Source organism: Pezoporus wallicus, unplaced genomic scaffold, assembly GCF_028554395.1.
Source record: "Pezoporus wallicus isolate ANWC-B61680 ecotype Strahan unplaced genomic scaffold, APGP_CSIRO_Pwel_v1 contig_1876, whole genome shotgun sequence".
NCBI lineage: Eukaryota > Metazoa > Chordata > Aves > Psittaciformes > Psittacidae > Pezoporus > Pezoporus wallicus.
In genome coordinates this window covers 3,136,728-3,156,546 of record NW_026638337.1, presented here as the reverse complement: position 1 = coordinate 3,156,546, position 19,819 = coordinate 3,136,728, and the positions used below count along the sequence as shown (strand labels likewise).

The window sequence follows — 19,819 nt, the reverse complement described above, 5'->3', positions numbered from 1 at the left end:
ACAAAGATACACAAAAGGAAGACTCAAGATATGTAGTGCACCACCTCTCAAAGCCATGTTGGCACAGGGTACATCAAAAGGAGCAAGAAAGTAGCTGTTGATGCAAGCCCGATGTTGCAACAACGTGACATGATCCATGCCTAAAAAATAATGTACTATCATGTAATACCAGTGTCCTCATCCTGCCCATGATTGCCAACATTTTGTTGTTGGGTTTTCTTGGGCAGCAAATCGAGCCTGCATTACTAGCCACATGTAAACTTTGCAGCTGAATGTTTTGTTTTCATGCACTGAACTGTGCATTTTTGGGAAACCTTGATAACTCTAGTGTTTGGCTCAGTTAGCTTACTTAGCAGGCAGTAACATGCAATTTGCCTACCATTTGGTATTCAACTCATCCACCTGGGTGCAGGAACAATGAAATAATCCTACCTGTACTAGCCATTGCACCTCAGACACCTCTGAGTGAATTCTCAGCACCTTCAACCAACCTGAACAAACATTAAATGGAAATCTAATTCTCACACCTTCTACCTTTGCCTTTCAACAGTTGCTTCTCCCAGTCATAACCCTTAGAAAGAACTTTTCTACATCACTGTCCTTTCAAAATTCCATTTACACTGGCTTTAAGAAAATTAGATATACAAGCTTCCTACATAATATAGTGGCAAGCACTTTTTATTACAACCCTTTTACCTTTTCCACTACCTCTTCTTTTTATCTTTTTTTTTTTTCACAATATCTTGCATTGGCCAAATTAGACTGTAAAATGAAGCCAGAATCACATAATTTTTATTTCTCTAAGGCAACATAGAAATGTGTGTCACTCTATAAATATTAAACAAGACCAGTAACGAATAATGTAGGCTTGTGAACGAAGGCCTCATAAGTCTCATGTTTAATAACATTAATTTAAACAGTTCCATGCAATACAAGCAAGCTCAGCAGTTTGTGCATCCAAAAAGGTCCTGTTCAGTCCTACTCATTAAGACTTAATTTAGAAGGTACAGAAATGACAGCCAAGGTGGCAATAAAATTATCTATATTTTTAAAGATGCGCCATGAACTTCATTACATGTGTTCCCTCTCAGCTTTTGGAAACTCTCTGTTGCCTCCCTCAAACATATCATGCTTCCCATCATTATAGAGTTTTTCTTTACTGTATAGACTGCATAAGCTTCTATAGTCAGTGGGGGATGCTGCAAAGGCTGCTCTTTTCAATGTCTAGGGCTCTGGAAAGCAGCTCTTGGAGAATCACCCTCTTTGTTTTCACAGAGCAATGACTTCTACCCACAAAAGCACTTTCCAGCATGATGGACATCACAGTCACCATGTGGACCAACCATGCTTATGTACACTGAGAGATTCTTTAAAGTTGGGATTTCTGTTTAGCATGGTATTTACCTTTATATGAAGAAAACCATACATGTTTGCACTTTATTTCAAACTTCTTTAAGCAAAGAACTACTTCTTCCCTCATAATTTGTCCTCTTATTTCCCCCTTCGGTTCTTATAATGGTTTTTTCAGTCCCCTCCCTTTGATGAAACAAATTTTGCTAGAATTTTTCAAATTATTTTTTTTCCTGAAAAGTTTTGAGGTCTTCCATTTCAAACTCATTCTCTTTGACTTTTTTTCCCCCTGATCTTCAGAACATCCTGTCACCTTGTTTTCTAACTCAAGCACATCATATTTTTTGGTTGTCTTTTTGTTTATGATTTATTTCTCCTATTCCACAAAGCTGTATTAACATAACTAAATTGATATAAAAAATGGGTTTTTAGTTGAATCACTATCATTCTGGCTGCATAACTGATCATCAGATACAGTACCACAGGGTCAGTGAGAGGTTGGAGTTCAAATTCCTTAGGCATTCACTCAACTCCCACATGCCAGCATTTGCTTTACAAGTAGTCCAGCATGTCCACTGTGTGACTGATTGCCACTTATGGAATATGGCAAACACTCTTCTGTTAATGCTTTTTCAGAATTTCAAGCAAACATACAGTTCAAAAAGGCAGCCTTGCCCCACAAGTCTGGGAGACTACTAGGGAAAACAGAAGGGCATGGCTTACCAGGAGAATGTCTGCTGCTAACACCAATGAGCTTAAAAAGTAAGAATTTATTACCCAAAAAATTACTCAGCTTCTTGGTTCCAATTTCTGCTAAATGGTTATCACTGTAGATACTAATGAGTACAATTTTGTTACTATTTTCTAGATACTCATATGAAAAATTATTTTCACTTACACGTAACTGATAAGCATATAATATGCACTAGCCCTATCATAAATAAGTTTCTAGGTTCAAGGTGACTTAAATAGTCATTCCTGTCATAAAATTCATGTGAAGTAGCAAAGGAATGGAAATGAACAAAATTAATGCAGCTTACAAAGGAAAATAGCACAGAGAATGAAACTACCACTGCAATTCCAAGCTTTGGGATGGCCACATTTTGCTCTGACACAAATCTTGCAGAGGCTGACTAAAATGAGACATAAGTTCATGCAAAGAAAGTTAGTCAGCACAAAAGAATGATACGTAAGCATCACTGACCCAGCTACATCTGATATAATTAGCATCATTGTTTTAGCTAGTGCTTGATTTGGACCATTAATCTTAAATACTTTATGAAATATTTAAAATTATATAGAACAGATGTACTCTGACTAAACATGAATAGATTACTCAGCAAACAAAACTACACCTGGCAACTGCAGTATTTTAATAACACAAAAACATAATTCCAGCTAACTATTCTTTAAATATTTGACAATCTTTCTCCAAGGAAAACAACTGCTCATTTTTAGGCATTTTCTAATATACCAGTCACTGTAGCTTGTCAAGGTCCTTTGACACAAAACAAACAAAACTCCAGAAAACCTTAAAAACCATGCAATATACTGGTTTTCATTTGCGATGAGTATCCTACCTAAGGATTTCGATGATAAGCATGCATTCTAAATTCAGCAAACCTGGCATGGTAAGCAGCTAATATGTGTGCTATCCCTGAAGTCAAAACTATCACAATTGTATCGTCAGTGAACCCAAACCCAGGTCAGATTTCATATTGCCATAAATCATTGTGTGAAGATTGTCCTCAGAACATGCTTTTATACATGAAAGAAATCCAGAACAAAGAACAAAGCTAAACATCCTTGCTGCCACAGTCCAAAACCAAATTCTGTTTATTTAAAACAACTTAAGCATAACTGCTACATTATGATACAATTGTTCTCAGCAAGGCAGCCAGTGGTATGTTTCTCCACACACATTACATACACTTACATTCACACCCATTATATGTACAGCTTCTCTCTAATGCTTTTACCTTCTGATGGTTATCATCTTGGGTACATAACAAATGCAAACTCTTACCAGAAGAACATTACACACAAATTCAGGTGCAAGAATGAAGTAACTGGCAGACCTGTCCACTTTTAACTTCTTGGTTGTGAGAATAAAAATCAGTTTGAAATTTTGTTTTATTTCCTTCTTTTTTCTACTGAAAGTACTGATTTTGAAAAATGCTGTCGGTACTACAAACTTCACTGCTGGAACAGGTTAGGGCACCGGCAAACTTCAGGTCTGCTGGTGACTCTATCCTCTTGCTTAACATGCTAGCTGAGGAATGTCATCTTATACAACTCTGAGAACTAGTGATACCTTCTCACCCATCATGCTTCTAATATTGTCTTGAGCACACCCCAGGTTGTTTTTGCAAAAACAGATTAAAACAATGACTCATTCTCAGTAAAACTATTTTTCTGCTCATGCAGCTAGTATGTGAACTATATTTTATAAGCATTTGTTTTCCAACCTCACAAAATGCTTTTTATGAAGTGTGTACCAAAATAAGTATTTATGTCTCTTCTCCCATTCCCACAACTGCTATATATTTTAACCCCCCTTTTTTTCTGTGAAGGAAAATTTTATTTAAGCACTAAAAACATATGATGATAAAATCTTTTAAATCTGGATACAGTTAGAGGGTGAAGAAGGGAGAAGCTGATAAAACTTATGACAGATATAATTGAAGACTATTATTACTGAACACTGATGCTGAGATATTTGTAAAATCATCCAGCCTGCTTGGATACCAGCAAATCTGGTAAATGAAGTGACAAACCTTGCAGCTTCTGTGTGCTCACTACTTCATGACTTCAGAGGTATGTTAGCATCTTGGAAAAAAAAGATTTTTAAAACCATGTTGGCAAACAAATGTATGGTGTACAAATGTACATCTTGTATATAGGATGAGTCCCACTGTCATTGAATTTACTTGCCTGAGAAACTGGTAAATCAAGACAAATTAGGGTGAGAATGGCGCATCTAAGGTTAAATAAAGGTTGACACCCAGGCATCAGTAATGCTATTTTTGTTGTTGCTTTCTGAAACCTGCAAAGCTACAAGGTATTTCCTTCCCAACTTTTAAATCCATCTTTCCACAAAATGTTATCAGAACAAAAATTGCACAATAAAGTCTGCTTTGCTAAAAGGTGTAAGGGGAACCAGACCTTAACTTACAGGGTTCAGAGGAACTCTGAGCCATTTAACAGCAGTACATCTAAGGGGGTTACTGCAAGCCTCAGAGGAGTAAACAACTAAACAAGAGTCATATTAAAGTCAATATCCCTAAAGTTACAGATCCCATTTATAATTTCAGTTCATCCCTATATTTTTAAACAGATGTACCCACACAATGTATTTGTAATTAGTCTGTGGTACATTGAATAGCAAATTTTCTCAGATGGACTCAATACCACATGCTCCCATACATGTCCAAAGCGGAAGGCACAATATAACCATTTTACAGAACTCTCAGGAATCAGACAGGAGCAGAATAAATCACTCTGTGAACAAGCTGTGTACCAGGCTTCATTAGTTATAATTACCCCCAAAATATGCTCAGCAGAATGCACGCGTGTCATTTGGGAGTGACACACAATAGAGTGGGCAACTTATAAACTCCTCCAAGCACAGAAAGAGTCCATAAAACAACTGGCTTGTGCATTTGGATTCATGTGATAACACCTCCTATTGCATAAGCCACCAGATGACACAGATGGGGCAAATCCAAACAAGGAACATTTCTTTTGTATAGGCATTGGACTTCATTTGATGCCTATTCAACCAACAAGCTGAGAAAGCTGACTATGAAACACGAGATCTTTGTCTTTTTTATTTCCCAGATAGTGCCACACTTGCTCAAAATAATGAAACATGTATAATTTTAAATACTTAGTATTGACTTAAAGAAAGAAAAACAAAGTGAAACAAAACAAGATGTTACATTTAACATACTTATGCATAGGCAAAACCAAACACTCTTCCCCAAACTTTAAAAGGAAACATTTCAAATATAATCTTAACCAGAATCTCCCTTCCATACATCATATTACCAAAAGAGGTAAGTACTGACTGAAGCTCTTTGAGAATGTATGCATCAGCAATCAGATCTATTCTTTTCTGGAGAAAAGAATATTGATTAATATTATGTTCATGGATCAGATTACCTTTCCTTTAATGATTATGACAGAACCAGCCACATTACAATTATTGCAACATTGATTCATCCCAACTTTGCTCTGTAAACGTTATCTTTTTTTTTCTGCTTCCTGCACTTTCTGCCAATCATAATAAATATTTTCTGTCTGGGACATTCCAGTCTCATACCAAACGCACATTTCTTCCTCCTACTTTTGTTACTTACTTCTTTACATCCATATACCATAGTGTTTCTCGTCTTTTCATTAAATGCTTTTTCACACTTTTTCTGTAGTTTTCTATTACTGATCACTGTATGGAGGTTTTATCATGTCAAAATATTGGAGGTAAGTACTTGTTTACTAGGTTTTACTCAAAGAGAAGCATATTGATATACAGTCCACTGTATAGAGTGATTTAATGGCAAATATAACATGCAAGTTAAACATGCTCATATATGCCAGTATCTGACTATAAACACAGAAATATATATTGTTTGGATGTTACATGTGTAGGTTACTGCATGTGTACACACATTGATATGAATGCCCATGTGTCTACTTACTTCTATATTCAAGTATATAAATGCATACAAATAGACCCACACAAAAATACATACACATGTATGTGCACGGGCTCAAAAAGCACCCTACACCTTTAGGTGGCACATACAGTTGCTTACAGCATGTTATGTTTCTGAGGCACTGTTAAGGAACTACCGTAATATCCTCACATCTGTTAGCTACTTCCAAGAAAGCCCAGAAAGTAACTCTAAAACTCTGACTGAAGAACATATTTAAATTACTAACTTAACATTACCCACATGACACTGAGTTCTGTGAAACCACTCATACCCACTCAGTTACTTTTATACAGCGAACACTAACTGAGGTTCATAGACTTATTCATAGACTGAGGTTTGTAGTGGTAACATGAATGGTCATGAAGAGAGCTCAGTATATCCACAATATGTGAGATCAGTTAAGGTCTATTATAAATAGCATCAGTTAACCTGTGATCTGCCAGATCCGTGCATCAGTAACACTGTGTGGATGTAAGCAAGGACAGAATTTGGCCCACTTGTCCCCATTTCTCTGTAACGCAACTGAGAGGTCAGCGTCAGTATTCATGTATTCAGCACCAGCAAATTCCATATAATGCTCACAGGCTCAGTGGCAGCAATTTCCTATTTTTATACATCAGAGAAGCATGAACAATTTGCAAATATAAGCTGCTGTGGTATTATTTGAAGTCACCACCTTCTTCTTTTCTTTCTTTTTTTTTCCTTTTTAAAGAAAGAGATATTGAAACCATCCCAGCTAATAATTTCATTCTGACACTTGAGTTTAAAAGGTTAAGTTACTATCTGAAGAAAGGTAATCTGACTGCCTTTCATAGCAGCCTGCAAGCTCTGCAATCTGCATAGAGAGGGGCATTTGTCATCATTAGCTGAGCAGTGACAGCTGGCACCTAGGGTGTCCCAGATTCTAGAAGTGGCAAAGGCACTCTTTTACCTTAAGTTGCCATTAAGTATAGCATGCTTCTAAGGAGCAATATTTTCTTTTTGTTACAGAGCATGAAATAACAGCAGTGAATGCATCTTCACCATGGAGAAGCAGCTGATACACAATTAGCAATTGCCTTTAGACAACAAGACACCATGTTTATCATATTAGCAAACATCCAATTCATGTCACTTAAAAGTAACTACAATTGGCTCAAAATTAGGGCACTATATTTTCCTTCAAAGATATTTCAGGCTGATTGATTTGTAAATTGTGTTTATGGACATGACAAATCGTGAATAAAACAGAGTTTTTAACAAGAGGTATAGTAACGTCACTTCAAGCTAGGAAAGCCTAATTACTTAAAACAGACAGGTTATTAGATATAGGGGAAAAATAGTCCTACACTGGCATGCAAGATAATGCATTACATTAATGTTTTGAAAGAATACCTGCTGGAGCACTATTTTAATAGCAGCATTAGAAACGTATATTCTTACAGTGTATTTAAAAGCTGTTTGCTGCCTTTATTTTTTTTCCAAAACACTTCCATGAGATTTTGTAAATGTATTCATCATATTTAAGAGCATATTTAATAACTGGAATGTGCAAAAGTGTATGAAAGAAGTAGTTTTCATACTACCATCATTTATTCAATCTATGAAAGACTGAAGAAATGGTTTATAAACATTAAAAGACCCCGATATGTTTCCTTTTATAGAAACAAACCACAAACCTAAAAACTAATATGCCTTGACATTAAAAACCAACAACTCAAAAAACAACCAGCAACAAACAAACCTAATTTTTTTAAAAAGGAGGAAAAAAAAAAATTGATTTCTCCAGTCTCTCAAATTTGGAACCATAATCCATAATGCTAGATTTTGCATTATTATGTAAACTAGTTTTTCACAAATAAAACTAATTTTTGTGTTAATGTAAAATCTATGCAAATACACGCAGTCATTTATCAGAGAAGCTGACAAGCATTCCATATTGGAGAGGGAAAATGAAACTGCCTCAAGAATAGAGGCAATTAATTATTTCTGTATTTTCTCTTCCTCTGTCTTGAGGCACAAAAGTTATCCATCCAGTTAAAACAGCAAATGAAATAAAGAGATTTTTTTTTTTTTATTTAAACACATATGGCTTTTGCCTGCAATACTGATCACCACAAGGTCTACAGATGCCCGTGGCTAAATTGTGCACTGGCAGATGCACACAAGGGAAAACTGTGTTAATGCAGCGTGGTGAACAAAACAAATGAAGAACTGAATTTGGGGGCATGAGTGAGAGAGGACTTCTTTTACCCCATCGAGATATACAGTTTGCCTACCAAGACTGGATTAGGTTAGTTATAAATTTAACCTGAAAAGTTTTTTTTCACCCCCTATGTCAAAAATCTGAATAGTACATGCAGAAGAAAACGCACATACAGATCCACACAATTTTTTAAGGTACAGATTATAAATAATGGGCTTGCCAAGATAAATGGTTATATTATTTCATCCTTACAGTTAAGGACTAATAATACATAATGAATGTACTCACATAATACACTGAGAAAACTGTTGTCCAACATACTTGCTGGAATTTTTTACTTCCTTAAAGAAGTAATGCCTTGAAGTATGGCTGAAAATTATAAACATTACGGCACAACCTAGCACATGCATATACTCTCTGTGCTTCAGAGGGCTAATAAGAGTTCCACACTTGTTAATTGTTCCTTGTGATAAGGTTATTAAAAAAAAAAAAAATGAAGCCAAAATTAGGCAGTTCATTACTGAAAATAATCTGTACATTCACTTAAAATAAAATAGAATTATGTTGATCACAGTAACCTCTCTCTTAATAGGCCTGTACATACTGCATAACTTTAAAATCACCACTGTAATGACCACATAAAAAGTAGTAAAGAATATATTTGCAGTCCATTTTTGACACATATTTTGAGCATGTCACACAAGTAAATCCACGCTATTAAAACCAGAATTGATTAAAAACAAACAAACAAACATTTTTTTTCTGAAAATTCTCCTTTAGTTTTACAAAATCATTATTCTGTATCAACTGAAAATGTGTATAAAGATGGTTCAGAAGTGCAAAAAACCAAAGATATCTCCTTTGCCTCACCTAAAACTAAAGAGACTTAAGAGAAAACATTGTCACTACCCTAACAGATACACCATCTTTTCTTTTTCTTCTTTTTGATGGTACTAAAGTATTACAAACAATAACATAACCAAAAGGCAAGATCTATTCCTACTATTAAGAAAAATCAATAGTAATATTTCTATAAAATAAACAGATATTTCATAAGCATCTAGTATTTATTTCAACAATTTTGAGATTTATGAAATTACAGGACCACATGTTATTTCTGTAGTCTTTCTCATTTCAATGACACTAGCCCTAAGCTGCAAGGGATCTAATTCTGTATATTGTGTCCTAGAGATAGGCTAAAAAAATGGTAGGGAAAAGTAGGAAGGTCAGTAGGTAATCTAGGTTAAATTTTTAAACCCAAGTAAGAGGAGTACTAGAGTAATTTGCTGTTCTTAATAAAAGACTCGATTCTCCCCTAGATAAAATATTACTCTCTATAATGACAATGTTCCACCAGCTCAGAAAAAAAAAACGTTCAGAGTAGTGGCAGGAAAGCCAATACATTTTAAAGGCCAGAAGAATTAAGTATCAAGTTTTTTGTGAAAAGATCTCTCCCCTTCTTCCTTAAATACTAAGTTTGTTGATACATTTCTACTACAGTTACAGTTAGCATATTTTTAGAAACAATGAATAAGTGGTTTTAGTATTTAGGTTGCTTGTATTTAAGCCTGTTAAAAGATTCTGTACCTTTTGCAAGTTATAGAAATAGTCCTAAATATGCCAAAGTACATGAAAAATACAGTTAAATAGAGATTTTTGAAAGCCTAATCTTTCACTCATTTCTCTGAATGCCCTCACCCTCTTCATAAAGCTTTAGAGCAGATTGGGGAAAGCATTTTTGTGGGAGCATCTTGTTAAAATATGGACAAAACCGCACTGTCATTTCTCAAGAAGCAAATTCAACACTATCGCTAGAACACAATGAAATTAATGAGGAAGTTCTGCTTGAAAGAAGACTAGATATTTGGGCCAAAAAATGTACTTCCTTGACACCACATGTACTTAATGCATTAGGTATTTTAAAGGCTTACTGTATTTCATCCAATTGAAAAGTTAACCTCAGAGTGTTATCCCACTTTGGCCCTGATCCTGAAAATAACTGCTCGTGCACTTAACTGTGAGCCTAAAGAAGCCCGTGACCTCACCAATACCAGCTGAATGTTTCACTAGCCACGTGTGCATTGGAAAGACCAGGGTCTTCATAAGGTTCAATGAAATGTATTAATCACTGGCAACCAACTCACTCAACTCCTTCCTTCACCGCTATTTGGAAAGAAAATATCAGAGAGCTATACACTACATTAAAAAAAAAAAAGTCTGCACTGAAATATGTTAGGCATGTCTTTTTACAGCTAAATCAAGATAAAGTGAGTTACACAGGTAATTTACCATACCTATGCTACTATAAGGGGAGAGGGCAAGTTTTGGTTTGAGTTAGAGGGATTTAACATGCCCAAAGCTTTGGCAGCACGAAAATTAGCAATAAACACCTAACATGACAAAATGTATGCGAAAAGATGGTGCTTATTTATAGCTTTATATAAGTTAGTGCTCAAGGATGCTAAGCAACATCTTTTCCGCTGATTCCAATAGCTCTAGCAGCTATCTACAAGATGATGTCTTTTAGTTTGCTAATCAAGATGAAACCAGCTTACATAAAAACACCAGTCACAAAAATAAGTGTCTTCAAGACATAGCAACCTCCCATGTTGACTGGGCTAATAAGATACTGGATTACTCATAAAATACAGCATGAACAAGCTGAGTGATGTCATAATTTATATAATGATGCATTTCAAATGCTCCCACACTTTGGTTCCGACTATTGCTCTAGTCCTTTCTCAAACTGTATCCTAGGGCTACAAGTTACCAAGGGGAAAGGTTAGCTTAGACATGAAGTCTTGGGAAGCTGCTCATCCAACACTTACAGCTTTATTTTCAAGGTCAACATTGAATATTTTCAGTCATTTAATCATATACGGGATGAGAGAGTAATGAGAGTTCTGCAGTGTGGGATGACCCACTACAGATGTAGTAGATTAAAAGGTGCTAATCCCCACTGATTCCACACTCCCCCCACAGTTCAGCAGAAAAGAGCATTCTCCAAGCAGATTTAAAAAAAAAAATAAAATAAAAAAAAAAAAACAACCAGTGCTGACTGCTTAAATAAAACACTATACCTTAAGGAATGCCTGGCTTCGGAGAAGCTGATGGAGAAGTAAACCAAATGAATAATTCAATGCATTTTTTCCCCTGCTTGAATGTTTCCGCAGTTCTAGCTAAATTACAGTTGTGAAACCTCCATGCTTACTTTTGAGGCACAACGTTTTATATAAAACAAATCAATTACTGTTTTTTCCCTTAACAGACTGCAGATTAGAAGAATTTAAATCATTAACAGTTCATCCAAAAGACCTAGGATGACTAAGTCCAACAGTACTGCAAACTATTTTCATGTTATATAAAAATTGATGATTTTTATTACCATTATTTTTAATTGGAAGAGAATACATGCACACATTTAGCACTAACGAATGGTACCTGTGTACTGTAAAAAGTAGCTACATCCCATTTTTAAAAAAGAATAAAAAACATTTGCAGAATATTGTAGATAATGGAAGAAAAATGTTTGCATACCAAATTACACAGAAATTTATACACGTTTATTAAAATTGCACTTTTGCAAATAGTATAGCAACTTGCATTTAAACTTTTCACTTGCTCCTAAATTTGAATGTGGAGGCAAAAAGTAAACTACAAAATCAGAATACAGAAAACCACAGGTACTATCAACTTCTATCATCAAAAATTTATGCTGCCTATTTTATATAATGTGACACTTAAAGCAAACTCGGCACAAATATATGTCTTTAGTTTTCCTACTTGGAAAAAAGTAAATTTATTGCTGCTGGCAGGATGATACGGATGAAATAACCAGTATGAATTCAGGAGGGAAGGGGGGAAAGAAGAGCCAAGAAATCAGATACATTCAATGAGCCTTCAAACTCACTTCACCAGTAGGGATAAATAATTTAATCAACTCGGCTTCATTTTTTTCCTGGCTCCCTAGTGCAATAGGCAGATATTAAAAAATAAAACTTTAAAATTCATGAGCAGTTGTGTGTGGAATAACCATCACTATATCATAAGAAATATAAAGTGATATCAGTGCAAGCACTTTGTGCATATATGCATCTGCATGTGCATTTTAACTCCACTTTTCACCATATGAAATTATTGGTGAAATTTATATATGGCAGTGTTCTTTTTTTCTTCTCTTTCATTTTCAAATCCCGTTTGAGGGGAGTGGGTGAGTACCTGCAGTCAAAGATTTTCAACATCATTTGGCTAACGTGAGCACTATCTGACAAGGCACTGCAGTTTGAAAGATGGGAACTCAGCAGCAGAGTTCCACAACTACTGTTATAGTACCCCTAATTAGGAGTAAGTATCTAGAAAACAGTAATTTGGTAAAAGTCACCCATATCATATGGTACCATTATCATGACAAATGATCAACCATCATTTTAATGAGGTGATTTTAATCCGAATTTTCCAAAACAACTCAGTACATATAAAAATAGAACTCAGTGATGAAAAGGTGTTCTTTCCTTTGTTATTTATGAAGGACATATTGATAACTACAGAGAAAAACTAACTGCAGTAAGTGGTCAGAAGCTTCGAAAATATTCATATTTTGTGTCATATTTACTCAAACAGATAATAATTTTCAGAATCTAAACCAAATCACCGACTTCTTGTCATGTTAAACGATCGAGTCACCTAAGCAGTCACATTTCAGGGGTTGACTGGTGTCAGCGATGCCTAAATCCACAAATCTCCAAACTATCAAAAGTTTATTGTGTACACGTGAAATGAAACGACACAGTGAAGTCAATAGCAACCTTCTCTGCTACACATCGCCCAGCCAAAACTAAAGCTAGTGTTTCCCATAGCCACCAAGGTACAGTAAATACATATAACCTGCATTACTTGATACCGTAAATTGATCTTAGCATTATACACTGAAAGCTCTGACTTAGGATATGACGTAATTTAAGTTAAATTAATTTTGCCACATTATGAAAATTAAGCTTTCTGACACCTTAAAGGTACGACCTGTCGCCTTTTGCCTGCAGCAACTGGATTCACCGAGATAAGACCACAGAGCAAAAATAAAACCTCTCCGAAATGCTGCCACCCCCAGCGTGCAGCGCCGGTGCGGCCGAGGGGCTGGGACGGCACGGGGAGGGATGGGGAGCCGAGGGGATGAGGAAGGGATGAAGAGACGAGGGGATGGAGAGGGATGGGGCACCATGTGGTTGGGGAGGGATGGGGAGCCGAGGGATTGAGGAACCAAGGGGCTGAGGCCAGGATGGAGAGCCTAAGCGCTGGGGAAGGGCTGGGGAGCCCAGGGGCCGCCGCAGGGACGGGCTGTTCACTCGGCGGAGATGGGCGGGAGGCACAACCTTTTTTCCGGCAGCTCTAACTTTCGTTTTGACATCGCTGCGGTATGTAACCTCGCAGAAAAGGCGCTTTTTCTTATTTAAACGGGAAAGAAACCACCCGGGACCAGGCAAGGCTGGAGATTTCGCGATGGCCGGCTCCGGGACCGAGCGGCCGCCGCCGCACCAGGGCAGCAACCAGGGCCTCAGCCAGCACCGCCGCAGGCATCCCCCGCCCCACGAAGTCCCCGGGACCCGCCCGCCAGAGTTAGACCCAACTTCGCCGCTTTTCCTTCCTCCGCACACCCCGCCCGTCCCCTGCTCCGACGAGCACCGCACCCGCATCTGAAGGCAGGGCGCGACCGGCATCGCCCCCGGCCCCGAGGGGCGGGCGGGGGAAGGAGGGGTCGTCTGAGCCCCATCGGCGGGGGCAGTAGGGCGGGATGTGCGGAGCCGGCTTGGTGCCTCCCCCTCCCCGCCCGCCGACGGGGCCTGCGGCGGTGCCACCGAGCCGGCTGCCGGGGAGGGGGGCGATGGCCGTCCCCAACCCCACCGCGTCAGGTTCCCCGTGCACCTGGGGGCAGCCGCCAGTAAGAACAGCGGGGGGACGGCGGCGGCGGGGGGGCGCCGGGCTGTCCCCTCCGACCCAGCCAGGAGCCCCGTAAGTGCCTGCTCTGGGAAAGCGGGGGCAGCCCAGGTCCCGGGCGGCGGCTCGGAAGGCCCCGGGGCCGGTGCGGTGTGTCTCCACTGCCGGCGGCTCGGTCGCGGCCGGGGCAAGCCACGTGTGTCGCGCCGCCTGGCCGGGAAACTACCCGGAGGAGGGAGAAGAGCTGGCAGGAAACCAGCTCCTCTTCGCCCGAATAGCCAGAAAGCGGCCGCCTCTCCGCCGTCGGCAGGAGGGGCTGCGGCCGGGGAGAGGAAAAGCTGCTTCGGGACGAGCTGTCACCTGCAGTTCTTCAGCGTGGCGCCCCAAGACAGCCCCAGCCCTACTTCACGAACGAGCAGAAAATTATTCCCGCATCAGCTTCCTCCTGGGAAGTGGCACGGGGAGCACCCGTATAAACGCCAGACCGAGCGAGCCAAGCACAAAATCAGAAATTCTCCGATATGTCCAATAAAGTTGGTCTTATTAATACGGTGAATAAATGTGAAATGTTCTTTGTGGTATGACTTCTCCTTATATATGCCTGTGACAGTGACTTTAAGAATTAGTAATCGGGCAGTGGATTCAAGATTCCAGGCGATTAAAAGCTTTGCTCTTGTGTATAACACACACATACATTTATAATTAAGGATTCATTTTAAGTGAAGCTCGGTAAATGCTGCAAAGCAGAAGACTTTGCCACTCCAGCTTATTTGCAAATAAAGGTCCCGGTTCCTAACACTTAAAGTACTGAAGGCAAAATTTGCTAATTACGCATCAAACACACGAAACCCCAAACTGTCAGATTCGTAGCATGCCAGCATGTATGCAGTCGCTAGCATGCCTCCCGTGTGCACATTTACTAAACGCAGCTTGCTAGCAGAGCTCGCTATACGATAAATCGTCCGAGTTTGAAATTAATAGATACTTATAGTGGCGCCTCAAAAAGCAGCTGAGCATCCACTCTTCACAATATATCGGAGTGCTATTCGGAATATAAAAACAAAGCTAAGAACTGGCAGATGAGATTTACCGTTCATATCTGCTGTATTTCTGGAGGAAACGTGAAAAAGACCTGACAAATAAGTTTAGCGATTGATTCTCCCTTGCGAGGTACAAACACAAAAAGCCAGGCAGAAGCAATGCCGAAATGCATTAAGCCTCAAAATCGATTAGAGCCCGTCAGAAGATCTTTTAGAACAATACAAATCGAGGACTTTTGCGTGATACTTTATTCCAAAGGACACTAAATTTGCCGTGAATCTGCTGCCTTCTTCACTGACCGATTCACGAGAGGAAAAAAAAAACCAAGAACTTCTCTCTTGCTGTTAGAGGCTACTATCAGGAGGAAAGGACAGCGTGATGTGCTGCCGAGTGTGAGTCAATGACCTCGCAGGAGCGAGCCCGGTGTGTGGCTCCCGAGGTGGGGGATGCCCGGAAATACACCTGCACCCGCGCCGCGGCCAGGGGAGGCACGGCGGGCGCACTGCGGAGCGGCACCCTTCTGCCGAGTCCCTTCTAAACGTCAATACCCTGCACGTTACACCCCAAGGAGAGCGATTTCTCCCGGTTTCCGAGTGCACAGATGATCGGCGAGGTTTTTCAACCAGTAACCTTCTACCTCTCTATATGTGCCTGTGTGCGTGTGTGTGTATACATATCTATCTCCGAGAGAGGGATTAATTAGCCGGGTTTGAGCTGAAAGAGGCTGCAGTGACGAGCCCAGTGGCGATTGGCCGCCCGCCTGCCTGGCCCTGCCTTTATAATTTCCACACGAGTGCATCTGGGCTCTTATACAAACCAACAGCCAGCTTCTTCTGACATATACACACACACACGGCACTTTTTTCCCCCCACCACCATCTGATTAACCACCCTGCATACACACAGTGATTACTACGGGAAAACATAAATAAATACGAAGAGGTTTTATTATTTTGACTACTGGAAGCCTCACTGTGCCTCACTGCAACTTTTGTTTTTCTTGCTGCGGGGGAAGGTGCAGCTCTCGATGCTTTCCTCTCACTTACGGACCCTTTAAAAAAAGGGGGAGGAAAAATATCTCCCCCTCCAGTCCCCCGCCCCCCAACCCCCCCTCCCCGCCACACACACTTCAAGACGGCTGATCTAAAAAAGCAGGAAGAGAGCATCTGAGGAGCAGCAGCCCCGGCGCATTTTGAAAAACATTTGTTACATTTCAGAGTGCGGCAGCCTGTTATTCCTCTGAAGTTGGCTCCAGCCTTAGCAGCCGCATTGGATCCCACAGCCTATTGCGAGACTCCGGTATACAACCCGGATCTCTGCCCCAACATGATCGCGGCCCAGGCCAAGCTGGTGTATCACTTGAATAAATACTACAACGAGAAATGCCAAGCCAGGAAAGCTGCCATCGCCAAAACAATTCGAGAAGTCTGCAAAGTGGTGTCGGACGTGCTGAAGGAGGTGGAGGTGCAGGAGCCTCGCTTCATCAGTTCCTTGAACGAGATGGACAACCGCTACGAGGGGTTGGAAGTTATCTCCCCCACGGAGTTTGAAGTCGTGCTGTACCTGAACCAAATGGGGGTATTCAACTTCGTGGACGACGGCTCCTTGCCGGGCTGCGCTGTGTTAAAGTTAAGCGACGGGCGAAAGAGGAGTATGTCCCTCTGGGTGGAGTTCATCACGGCGTCTGGCTACCTCTCCGCTCGCAAAATCCGGTCCAGATTTCAGACTCTGGTGGCTCAAGCCGTGGATAAGTGCAGTTACAGAGACGTGGTAAAGATGGTGGCAGACACTAGCGAGGTGAAGCTGAGGATCAGGGATCGGTACGTGGTGCAGATCACTCCGGCGTTCAAGTGCACGGGGATCTGGCCTCGGAGCGCTGCCCACTGGCCGCTCCCCCACATCCCCTGGCCGGGACCCAACAGGGTGGCCGAGGTCAAGGCGGAAGGCTTCAACCTCTTGTCCAAGGAGTGCCACTCTCTGGCCGGCAAGCAAAGCTCGGCCGAGAGCGATGCCTGGGTCCTGCAGTTCGCGGAAGCCGAGAACAGACTGCAGATGGGCGGCTGCAGGAAGAAATGCCTCTCTATCCTCAAAACCTTACGGGACCGTCACCTGGAGCTGCCGGGCCAGCCCCTGAATAATTATCACATGAAGACTCTGGTTTCCTACGAGTGCGAAAAGCATCCCCGCGAATCGGACTGGGACGAGTCGTGCCTGGGCGATAGGCTCAACGGGATTTTACTGCAGCTCATCTCCTGCCTCCAGTGCAGGAGGTGCCCGCATTACTTCTTGCCCAATTTAGACCTCTTTCAGGGCAAACCTCACTCGGCCCTTGAAAACGCGGCAAAACAAACGTGGCGACTGGCTAGGGAAATACTTACCAACCCGAAAAGTTTGGAGAAACTTTAGAGGGTAACTATAAAACCGGCCCTAACGACAAATCTGCTTATTTCCCGATGAAGTTTAACCTGCCTGTTCGAAAAGTCAAACGTTTCCATTTGACAATACAAATAATGTTCTCTTTCAAAAAGGAATATAGCTTAGGCTCTTCACAAAGAAAAACAACAGCAAATATCGTTCCTCTCTTATCTTGGTCACAATTTTGCAGTTCCCCGTGAAAGAAAAAAAAAAATAAAAAGGAAAACAGTAATGATAAAAAAGTGTGTTACCTAGAAAAGAAAATTGGCCGTTATTTAACTTGATTGTGACCATTCAGCCTAGAAACGGTACCAATGGATTATAATAAACCCCAGTATTTTTATGTAAACCCTTTGTGAGTAAAAGCTATTTGGATATGCCACCTGAACAAACCCTAATGTACCTTTGATTTGTATCAAATATTGTGATCTCCCATTGTCTTTGAAATTGTGGATGTTGGTGTTTTGTGATTTGGTGAACAGAAGTTAAATTGCCATTTTGGATACTTCAAGGACATTTTCTGCTAAAGAGAAGATACCATTAAAAAAGGTAGATTTTATCATGGTACTTTTGTTAATTGTCTTTGGAAGTGTCTGAACTTAACAAGTTTACATTTTTCGTTTCATATATATTGCTTGTTCTATTTCTAACATTCCATAAATATACTTGAAATGTTATTTAAATATATTCAAAAGAAATTTGGATTCTGCTTATATAATAACGCTTGAATATTGGAGTTATATATTTGAAAATGCACTTGAAATACACTGGAAAATTACCTTTTGTGATTTAGATTTTAATTTCTGTTGCTGGTTTATTTAATTACAAGCTAATAAATGAAGTAAAATGCATATGGGTAAGCGTTTCAATATCGGATCAAGTTTTCTACTTGAAAAAACAGAGGCAGCTATGTTTTGTGAATTTTGCCTTCCTGTGCATAGTTGCTTAAACCCTGTAAAGCTGAAAACTTGGGGGCAGACGCCTGATTTTTGCATTTTTAATAGTTTTATAGAACAGGGAAATATTGGTGCTCCAGACACACCAGAATTTAGAAGAATGCATCTCCACATGACCATCAGCATCTGTCAGACACCGATGTTGTTATTCATGCAGTAACAGTTTTTTCAGCCGTCAGAAAAGAAATCTGTTTTCGAAAGGTTTACTATATGGCACTGATGTGTTTCTGTTCGGTGACGAGCAAAGCTGAGGAAACACAACGTATCCCTTCAGTAGCCAGTGTACCGAGTAAGCCAAGCAGTAAACCTGATAAAACTTATGTTTTTGCACAAGTAGTAATAAAGAAGAAAATAAAATTTATAGGTGAAAGGTTCAAGCCGGCACCAATAAAGTGAACAATATTACTTCTGACCTACAAATCCGTTATGAATGTGATAAGATTGCCAGTTGTACTCCTAGAAATCAAGCCCCTGCGCTCCCAGGGCATTCTGAGGGAATAACGTGTGTGTGGCTACAGAACTGCAAGCGATCCAACATTGCCTCTCCGTACCGCAGCGCCTGGTCCTTTTTACTGCGCCTTTCTTAAAACGGCTTTAAAATCAAAACGCAGAATCACAACGCGGAATCGGTTTAGTACCCTGACAGTCAACAAGTGCTGAAAGAGGCCGATCGCCTGTGTAACACCCACTAGCAACTGTTTCCAGTGGGAAATATTTCCCTAACGAAATCGTTATCCCAAGTGATTCTGACAGTTGTTTTTTGTTTTGTTTTTTTTTTTTTTTTCCCCAGCACTGCAAAGAAAGTTCAGAGTTTGAGAAATTATTCGCAAAAGAGAAATCGCTATATTATAAACATATTCAGACGAGGTCGCTAGAATTTTCTTGGAAATTATTTCTGATATTTCTTCAGGAAAACCAAAACCCAAACAAACCAGAGGCACCTCCCCATTTTTTTCTCTTCTAACATTTCCCAGCGCAGTAACAGCGATAAGGCTAAAAAAGACCCTGTAACAGACGGCCCCTCCGCACCCCCTGACCCCCCCCCCCCCCCCCCCCGCGGCAGCCCCCGCTCCGCGCCCGCTGGAGGAAGCCACGGAAAGGTTTCCGCTCCAGTCACGCACCCCTGCTTTGCGGCGGCTGGGCTGGAGGCTTCCGCGGAGGGGGGAGGAGGCGCTAGAGAACTGGTAGTAGTAAATGACTTGAGAAAAAACCCAGAGCTTTCC

At 40.4% G+C, this 19,819-nt stretch overlaps 2 protein-coding genes across 9 annotated transcripts in view; one reads left to right on the top strand and one right to left on the bottom strand.

The window, feature by feature from the left end:
- Positions 1-19,819, bottom strand: part of NBEA (neurobeachin) — a 506,572-nt gene that overhangs the window by 137,314 nt on the left and 349,439 nt on the right. The window lies entirely within an intron of this gene.
- MAB21L1 (mab-21 like 1) lies at positions 16,092-17,803 on the top strand. Its single transcript, XM_057410441.1, has one exon. It carries the CDS (start codon positions 16,552-16,554, stop codon positions 17,629-17,631), a length of 1,080 nt encoding a protein of 359 aa, XP_057266424.1. The 5' UTR covers positions 16,092-16,551; the 3' UTR covers positions 17,632-17,803.